The sequence below is a fragment of the Nicotiana attenuata genome, unplaced genomic scaffold, assembly GCF_001879085.1.
Source record: "Nicotiana attenuata strain UT unplaced genomic scaffold, NIATTr2, whole genome shotgun sequence".
NCBI classification, from domain to species: domain Eukaryota; kingdom Viridiplantae; phylum Streptophyta; class Magnoliopsida; order Solanales; family Solanaceae; genus Nicotiana; species Nicotiana attenuata.
Genome location: NW_017674152.1, coordinates 67880 through 78119, shown reverse-complemented (window position 1 = coordinate 78119; position 10240 = coordinate 67880). Strand labels below are relative to the sequence as shown.

The following is a 10240-nucleotide window of genomic DNA, read 5'->3' as shown; positions in this document are numbered from 1 at the left end:
TAGCTATGTATAAGCAATTTATATTAGTATATACATATATAGTTTACAAGAAATTGCCTTAGATAAAAAAAAAAATTAAAAAAAAATAGCCCGGAACGAAAAAGCCCGTTAGGCCCGTTTAGACCCGTGGGCCGACCCATTTAGCCCGGGACCATGTGGGCTTAGGACCGTCGTTGGCCGGTTCCACCCATTGGGACCGTGAAGCCCGGGACCGCCAAAGACCGGCCCGCCTAAGCCGGGGACCGTTTGGCCCAGCCTATTTGGGCCGTTTAGGCCCGGGCCCGGCCCAGAATACAGCCTTAATTTTTATTTTTAAGACTCTTTCTAGAGGGCTGAAATAAAAAAGTTTTTGTTGAGTGGGACCAACTAAGCTCAACAAATTTTTAAAAAGTTTATCTAACCATTAAATTTAGACATAAAAGTCTACTAGTTGGTCCCATCACTATACTTAAGACAAAGGATAATAGGAAAGCAATAGCCAATCTAAAGTACTCCTGACACGATGAAGGTATGTATATTCGTATAGTACAAAATATCATTAACTCAGTAGGCGCTTCGGCATAAAAATTATAATTTTTGAAAAATCTGGTATTTGAAATTATATTTGAAATTGTATTCCACTTGAAAAATATTTTACTTTTTTGAGTGAAATATTTTTTTTTAAAAAACTTTTAAAATTTCAAGGACAAACACATTTTAAAAAAAATCTTGAAAAAAAAAGAAAAAAAAATTATAGACAAACGGGCCTTAAAATGTTGAATGCCAATTTTGTTGAATTTGTGGCCAGACCACAAGAGAAAGTTCAATTTACCTCCCAAAGTATGATTTACCAAGTTATAAAGGTGCACTAAAGTTGTGGTAAAATGGATAGAATCTCTTTATCCTTAATTAGAGGTTCTGAATTTAAATCTTGATAATGAAAATTTTCTGGTAAGGACGCAGTTTTACCTATAATAAACCTTACGTGGGACGCATCAAAATTAATTAGGGAAACAATGCAAGTACTAGACACCAAGTGAAAAATTTAAAAAACGATTAAGTTATAAATAACATTCTAGTATTTTGAATAATGGTGGTTTGAGATAAATTTTAATTAAAGAAACATGATCCGTGAAGATTCAATAGTTAATTTCAATTTTGTTTGGAATTGAGAAATAATATTTATTTTATTATATATAAAGTATACTTTGTTTAATGATTCTTTAAACTATATTACGCTACATAAATGGTATATAGATGTCATGTGGGCATTTAATTTAACATTATTATAAATTTTTGTTTGGGAAATCGCTATAGTGATTTGTAAATGCTCCTATCTTTCTAATATGATAGTCATCTTGGATGTTATATGTCAAAAATGAAATTTTAATTGATTTAGTACGTATAGAGTTGATTTTCCCCAAATTAATACTGAAAATTCACAAAGTCTATTCAGTCAAGTTAGAATTTAATTTTCGTCAACTATATGATTATAAGATTTTACTTTATGATTATAACATTTTTCTATGTAATTTTTTTTTTTTAGGGGGGGGGGGGGGGGGGGGTAGGGAATCCACTTCGTGTTTCGTGGAGGCAATTTTCTCAATAATATCCACTCCCATTGTGTCTCTCTACGGCTATCTTCAATTGAATGAAAAAAGAATAGAAGAAAAATAACCATATTTTCGTGTATCTTCTTTCACTTGCATTTTTTTATTTTTCTTAGGTATTTCTTTGAACTAATTTTTTGGGAGAGGAAAGGGGAGCGTGGACGATCGAATCCTTACCAACAAAATAAAAACTCAGCAACCAACCAACTACACTACTTAAGATTTTTCGTAAACCAAATTAGATTTCGTGAAGTGGGGTGTAGGAGTATTCTTCTCCAAACTTGGCGTAAGTGAATTTGGAAAAGGGAAACTTGCACAAATGTCCCAAATAAATCTCAACTTACCAACCTCTAGCCATTAGTCATAGACTTACCAAAACTAGCCAACAAAAATTGAAAAACCAAATAATAGGGTTCTTTCTCTCAAAGAAACACATGCAAAAATCACCTTTCATATTTTTAAGCGTGATTAGCAACATTAGATACAAGACGGAAAGGAAATTTCATGGACGGGATAGCAAATAAGGTGATGAAATACAAAAATCTATACAATATTCCAAAAATCTAAACAAAAAAGGGAACTTTTTCAATGGGTATAGTTGAAATTCATTGAAAATATATAGAAAAGTCAATATACAAATTTTGAGGAAGATTGGAGGTGATTTGGACTGGTTTTGTATCAAAATTCATAATTAAATCGAGTTCAAAAAAGTCTTCTGCGACACACGTATCAAACATGTATCACGCATGTATCACACACAGAGGTATACATGGATATACATGTGATACACAATTGATACAAATATGATACATATGTGATACACAAATGATACACAGTGTGATACACATATCATTTTTTTTCATGTTCAGCTTTTACTTCGAGTTTACAATTCAAACCACCTCAAAACTTCACCAAATCATCCCAAAACTGAGATTCAAGCTCCTTAAGTTGTGCCCAATCTATTCTAATAACACCCACTTAAAACAAAGCAAAAATTTGATATTTTTTGCTACAAATAGCTAATTGGCTAATTTGGCTAATATTAGTAATATTTTATCAATTGGCCAATTTTTGTAATGAGCTACTTATAAATGGACATAGCTGGTAATTTCCCTTTGGAAAATGGGCTGGTCCGAATCCATTACATTTGTTGACACATTGTTCTGAGGCAAAATTACACTGCACAGTCGCTCTAAAGGGCTACTATTTAGGAATAACCCTGTGTATCCTGAATTTTAGTTTTTCAATTCAAATTTTCAGGACAAAAATGTTCTGAAGTTAAGATTTATATTATATTCAGGAAACAAAATGAGGACTGGCTAATCTCTAAATAGCATCCCTGCTAATGGCTAGATCGCTCGGGATTGGGCCATGCCGACGAAGAAGGTGGCATTTTGCTAAAAATTTTGAGGATTTTTTTTTCCGGAGTATTCATTTGGTTTAACTACTTTTTCATTATTATGTTCTTCTCTAACATTTACATATGGTGCACTATAACGAGCTTTTCTTACGCTTAAGATAACCACAATTGCTTTGTTAAGTACAACAAACAATCACTTCAACATAGCATAAATATAAGAAAAAAGTTGTGAGGATCTTCATCTTTACGCTAAAACAGCAAAGTGTACAAAATCAGGCAAATACATATAGGAACAATATATAGCTAGTCAGCAGTCATGCACTCTCCTTCCATCCACCATATTCTTCTTCTGCAGCTGTCTTCTGTCAAATTATTTAACATATCATCAGTAATTTCATTCGCATTCCATCGCGAGTAAAATAAAAAGGAAGCATCATTTAACATTTTAGATGAGCATCTAAGAAAGACAATCTGCAGTGCGATGTGCTGGTTATCTATATTGCTCGGACTCTTCAAAAATATCGTCGGGTACCACGTTGGAATATTCTCTAGAAGTAGTGCATTTATGGAGGATTCAACATAAATATAATAATATTTTTGGAGAATCTAAACAACATAGCTGCTTATAACCTTCTAAAACAGGTCAAAGACATAGCCAAAATGGACCACCCCTGGAATCGGGCCAAGCTATACTTGTTTAAGTAGGCGTTTGGACATAGTATTTAAAATTCGAGTTGTGTTTGAAAATGAATACAATTTGGAGTTGTTTTTTAACATGAATACAATTTTTGGAGTTGTTTTTGAATTTTCGTTGGTGATTTGAAGTGAAAATTTTGAAAAATAGCTTTTTGGAGTTTTTCAAATTTTCAAAAAAATTAGAAATTCAACTTCAAGTGAAATTTAAAATTTTTCATGGACAACACTTTCTAAAAAAATATTAAAAAAAATTCGAGAGAAAAAAAAAAGTAAAAATTTCTTATGGCCAAACAGGCCCTAAGTTGATTGTGTCTCTGCAAGGTAAGAGTGAAATTTATCCTACATATTTAATCCTTTCGTTCCGTCCGAATTTCTTTCATTTCATTGATTTTGTCCGGATCCCACTTTTTCCCTTTTTCCTTTAAAATTAAATTTCTCAAGAAAATTTTGCAAGATTTGTAAAGTTTGGCTAGAAAAATGAACTGAAGGTTAAAAATAATACCTTAGGGGTAAAAGTGATGCCAACTTGAATCTCCCCACAGTAACATTCATTACTGCCAACCACACTATATTTTCGAGGATGAATTTCAGCTCTTCCTTTCTCCACTCCCAATTCAATTAATTCCTTCAAATAAATACTACATGTACACATAATTCATTGAATGAAATCCAGCTTTTACAAATAATTACTTAGTAAGAACAAGTCTAACTACTGGTAATAATGCTTTATACATATGGTTTACTTAGTATGCACACATTTTATTAAATTTTTATAAATACAAAAATTGCTACATGGTATACAGTCAGAGTCAGAGTTTTGTTTGTCCTGATAATGTAAATAATTTTTATAGTATCTAGTTAAGTTGATATACAACGTGTAATGATCTTCATATCAGTCTAATATAGTAATAAGAAAAACATATTAAGAGCATGTTTGGAAGCCACCTTGGAAATGGATTTGGGTGTAATTAGATGTAATTACACAGTTTGGCATGTTTGTTTGGCCAAGTAATTACTTGGTCAGCATGGAATTGTGTGACGACCCGGCCCGTCGTCACGTGAGCTACCGCCCCGTTTCCCCAATTTTTTTTCTGCATCCTTATGTTTCATTATAGGAGTCTTGGGTGAATGAGTCGATTTGGATTGGTTTTAGAAGGAAATGAGACACTTAGTCTCTGTAAGGAAGGTTTGAATTGGAAAAGTCAACCGGATGTTGACTCATGAGTTAGAGGGCTCGGATGTGATTTCGGTGATTCGGTTAGCTTCGGGGATGATTTGTGACTTAGGAGCGTGATCGGAAGTGATTTTGGAGGTCCGGTGTAGAATTAGGCTTGAATTGGCGAAGTTAGTATTTTGGCGAATTCCGGTTGTTAGGTGAGATTTTGATCCGAGGGTCGGAATGGAATTTCGAGAGTTGCTGTAGCTTCGTTAGGTAATTTGGGATGTGTGCGCAAAATTTCAGGTCATTCGGAGGTGTTTTGGTCGGGTTTTTGATCGAATGCGTATTTCGGAAGTTTTAGAAGAACTTAGGCTTGAATCCGATGTAATTTGATGGTTTCGGTGTTGTTCGTGGTGCTTTGATGATTGGAGCAAGTTTGAATGATGTTTTAGGATGGGTTGACACTTTTGGTTGAGGTCCCGGGGGCCTCGGGGTGATTTCGGATGGTCATCGGGATGGATTTTGGACTTGTGAGATTGCTTGTGTTTGCTGATACCTGGTATTTCCGCATCTGCAGAAAAGGGGCCGCAGATGCGGTTCCGCAGATGCGAAGAATGGGTCGCAGGCGCGAGTGTTGGCTATTTGGAGAAATTCCGCAGAAGCGGATGGCTTCCGCAGGTGCGGTCTCCGCAGATGCGGTTATTGACCGCAGAAGCGGTCCGTGTTCGTGTAGGGTGTTCCGCAGAAGCGGGTATGAGTGCGCGGATGCGGTGACCGCAGAAGCGAGATTAGACCACAAAAGCGGTCCTGGGCGTAATAGAGATTTCCGCAGAAGCGGTGACCGCATATGCGGTAATTGGATCGCAGAAGCGAAAATAAGGTCTGGGCAGAAGGGTTTAAAAATTAATATTTCATCCGCGAGCTAAGGTATTTTTCCACCATTTTTGAGCAACCTTGAGAGCTTTTGGACGAGAATTGAAGGGGATTTCGACTGGGATTGATTGGAGGTGAGTTCTACGGCCTAAATACATGATTTAATGGAAGAATTAACCTAGAAATTTATGGAAATTCATCAAAAAGGGAGAAAAGTTAGGGCTTGATTTTTGGTATTTTAAAATGGGTTTTGATGGGTCATTTGAACTCGGATTTGGGAGTTCTTGGTATGTATAGACTCGTGGCAAGATAAGGAATCCGATGATGTTAAATTTTCTGATTTTCGAGAAGTGAGCCCGAGGCTCGGGTTTTGCAAATTTAGTGATTTTCGATGTTTTTCAATTCTTTTCGATTGGGTTATGTTGCCTTAGCCTATTGTAACGTATTCTTTGTGGTTTTGATCAGATTCGACGCGCGAGGAGGTCGATTCGCGAGGCAAGGACATAGCGAGCTAGGATTTTGGCCGGCTTGAGGTGAGTAATGATAGTAAATGATATCCTGAGGGTTTGAAACCCCGGATTTGCACAACGTAGTGTTGTATTGAGGTGAAACACGCGCTTAATGGCGAGCGCGGGGTTGTCTACTACTGGGGATTGTGATTTGGTCCGTCCCGATTAATATTTTTACCGCGTATTTGACTGAAATGTATTTGTTACCAACATGATTTGGGCCTATTGCCACATTTTGGGCTTCATGCCGACTACTTGGATCCTTCGTGGATTTTTATCACTGTTTCCTCACTATTTTGATATACTACTTGAACTCAGTCCTGTTGATTGTGCTGTTTTACAAACTCAGCTGCTTTAATTGAACTTTGATACTTAAATGATATTTCCACCATTGTTTGGGCTGAGCACTACTATTTTATTGATGCTTGAGGGGCTTATGATGTTTTCTGGACTGAGTGAGGCTTTTAGGCCTTGAGCGTGATGTGAGGAGGCTTTCAGGCCTCGAGTGATATGTGAGGAGGCTTTCAGGCCTCGAGTGAGGAGGCTTTCAGGCCTCGAGTGATATGTGGGGAGGCTTTCAGACCTCGAGTGTGATGTGAGAAGGCTTTCAGGCCTTATGTTGATATAGCGTTTAGGCCGTAAGGGGCCCCTCCGGAGTTTGCACACCCACAGTGAGCGCGGATACCCATGTGATTTGAGAGTGAGCCCGAGGGGCTGATACTATGTTGTGTGACTGAGATTGAGCCCGAGGGGCTGTTACTGTACTGAGCGTTTGATACTGGGCCCGAGGGGCAGTTTTACTATTCACTATTCATTTACAGTTTTACCTAATTTACCTGTCTTTAAGAAAATGAGACTTCATTTGACTTTTTTTTACTGTTTTTTACTGCTTAAAGTGATTTAGTGCATGATATAGCATTGTCTTGTGCACTTATGTGTTTTCATGCCTTCAGTTATTATTTATTACTATTACTCACTGGGTCGGAGTACTCACATTACTCCTTGCACCATGTGTGCAGATTCAGGCATAGCAGAGTCCGCTCCTGAGCACTGATATTCTCCCCAGACCAGGCAGCGAGTTGGAGCTTCGAGGTAGCTGTTTGACGTCCGCAGCCCCTTGACTCCCCTATTATATGTTATTTCAGTTCCTTCAGACTATTGTCTCAGATATTCTATTTCTTAGACTTATAGTAACTCTGTAGTAGCTCATGACTTGTGACACCCCGATTTGGGCTGTGTCGGGATGGTTTCCCTTGCTATTGTCGCTGTTCTCGCTTTTATAACTGTTTATACGCGTTGTGGTTCTATTAATGCTAAGAAATTGTTAAAAGAGGTGTTTCCGTTTGTTCTGGCTGGCCTTGTCTTCATGAGAGGCGCCATCACGGTCGGGGTTTGGGAATTGGGCCGTGACAAATTGGGTGTAATTGGAGGGGTGTAATTACACTCTCCAATTCTCAAGGGGGAGGTGAGAATTGGTGGTAATTACACTGTGTAATTACAAGGTTGCTTTTTAGTTTCTTTCCTTTTTGTTTTTATTTTAGTTTATTTTTTATAACTTTTTATTTCTATTATTTTAATTTTTTAAATTTATTTTTTACTTTTTAATTTCTTTTAAAATTTTAAAATATATTTTTCTTTGTACATTATTTATCTTTTATTTCTCTACCTTTACTTCTTGTAATTCTATGTAATTGCTTATATTTTATATTTTATTTACTTTATTATTCGATTTTTGAAGCTACACCTCCTAATATTAGAAATAATGAGTCATTAACAAGGCTGGCATATAATGAGTGATGCAACTAAATTGAAATTTCGTTGTTGAATATGGTTATAAACTTATTATGTTTCCTAATCTTAAGTTGTAGTGAAACTTGCTATTATTATGTTGGAATTTGTCATATGTTAAACTATTTTTATTTTTTGTGAATTTTAAAATTGTGTTATATTCATGGTTCTAATTTACTTGTTTTAGTAGTATTGACTCACATTGCATGTTGTTCATTTTTTAGTTAGAATTGATAGATTAGTTTTGTCAAATAATATTTGAATAATGTTATGACATTATATTTATAAATATTAATTTAATTTATTAAACATGAATTCCATGATGTTCTTACAAAACGTATATTTTTAGTTTTTGTAAGTGTCTAAACTAAAGATTATTAATTTGAAAAATATATATATAAATTATTTTACAATATTAGTTATAAATATATGATTACTAATTAATGTATATTCACGAAAAAAATATAATCTTAAATACCAAATTTATACTTATAAAAATTTATTGGCATATATTTATTATATTAACTTTTAAGTTTTGATAATTATTTTATTTAAAATTTAATCTAATTGTGTGATTACACTTGTGCAACCAAACAGTAAACTTGTACTTACACTGTAATTACACTATGACAAACAAACAGGCCGTCGTAATTACACAACTGTGTAATTACTAGGCTGTGTAATTATTACCCTAGTAATTACATCAATTCCAATTACCTGGTGGCTTTCCAAACAGACTCTAAATTGCATCACCAATACAAAAAAAATATTACACTATCAATGTATATAACTTAAAGTCAAGATATAGTGCGTTATTAGACCGAAAAAAAAAAAACAAATTACTTACGTTGCTTGGCCGAGATAATCATCTGAGGAAAAGGAATCATGATCCATGAGCTTAAGTATAAGCTTGTACTGCTTATCTGCAGAGGGATACTCTACCCTAAAAGTAAACTTCTCATTCCACATTGGTTTACTGCCTTGGCCTGTAAGAATCAATGACTTCAGAAATGAGGTATTATCACTTTTAGCTCGCGCCAGAAACTATTTATATTCGGTAGCCGATAAAAGGTGTAAGGGAATTCAAAAAAAGGCGGTAAAAAATAATGTTCACTATGCTTTAACACAAAAACTCACTCAAAATTTTGAACCCTTATTTTTATTGCTCTAGGGTTAAGAGGATCTAAATAATAACATGAATCTGCCGATTCATTAATTATTTGTTGGAGACTGAGACGTAATTGTTATAATACTTAACACTATATATATCTATATTGGCGCAATCCGCTAATAAAATGAGGATGTCAATTAGTATTGTTTAAAACTATTCTTACTTTAATTTTAATTGTTCGATAATGCTCATTCCTAACTTGTGACTGGTAAACATAGCATTACTTTATGATTAACATATGCATGACATACAAAAAGGACTGACTAATTACCAAATATTGTAGTATACAGTACAGAATTGACACTTAATGGCTACGAATCTTGATTTTTGCGTTCAAGTATACTATGTTGAATTATTTTGACTCGCAAAACCATAAAGATAAATCACTCATATTCCATAAGATTTTGCTGCTATAACACATTATCTTCAGATACATAAATAGAAAAAAAAATTACGTAAAGCAAATTGATTAATACTTCGATTATCCAATGAGATAAAGACAAGTGTCGTTTGTGTTTTCTTAAACAGCTACAGTGTTGATTAAGGTAAATCTTCGCCTAATAAACGAAAATCATGTCTATTGCAAAATTCTTTCTTGTCTAATTATTGTGCTGATGATGATGAATAAAGATTACGATGACCATTAAGCGAAAAAAATGATATAGACCGTAATAATCAGTTATCTCATTTAAATCTAACATTTGAAAAAAGTGAACAAATGAATAAATTACTGTAACGGTAATCGGTGTTATTTTTTATATTTATACCCAATATTTTAAATTTATTTATTATTTATACATACAGATTATGAAAAAAAAATTGACGAAGCGGTGTCACATGACACCACTTCAAGCAAGGTGCCTGCGCCCCTATGCTTAGTAACACTACACCTTTGTGAGTGCTAGCTTAGTCGAATGTATATATGCTTGTAGTTCGACTAGAAGATAAGTGTGATGGCACTATCAGAGGCGGAGCCAAAATTAAAGTTTATAGGTTTAAAATTCTAGCACTTTTAACATACTGAATTCTAAACTAATAATATATACATATTAAATGAATTTCTTAAAATAAATATATGATTTGGACCAATACTAG

The 10240-nt window shown here is 34.6% G+C and overlaps 1 protein-coding gene across 2 annotated transcripts in view; it reads right to left on the bottom strand.

Annotated features, from left to right (window-relative positions):
• Nucleotides 1–3108: 3108 nt before the first annotated feature.
• The window catches only part of LOC109218104 (elicitor-responsive protein 1), a 7748-nt gene continuing 616 nt past the window's right edge, over nucleotides 3109–10240 (bottom strand). Inside the window, exons 3-5 of one of the 2 annotated variants that reach the window (XM_019382423.1) lie at nucleotides 8822–8960; nucleotides 4148–4283; nucleotides 3109–3311 (exon numbers count right to left, since the gene is read on the bottom strand). In XM_019382423.1, coding sequence (XP_019237968.1) covers nucleotides 3264–3311; nucleotides 4148–4283; nucleotides 8822–8960 — 323 coding nt within the window. In that variant the 3' untranslated portion in view covers nucleotides 3109–3263. The remainder of the gene's footprint in view (nucleotides 3312–4147; nucleotides 4284–8821; nucleotides 8961–10240) is intronic. The other variant, XM_019382424.1, reaches the window with a different exon arrangement.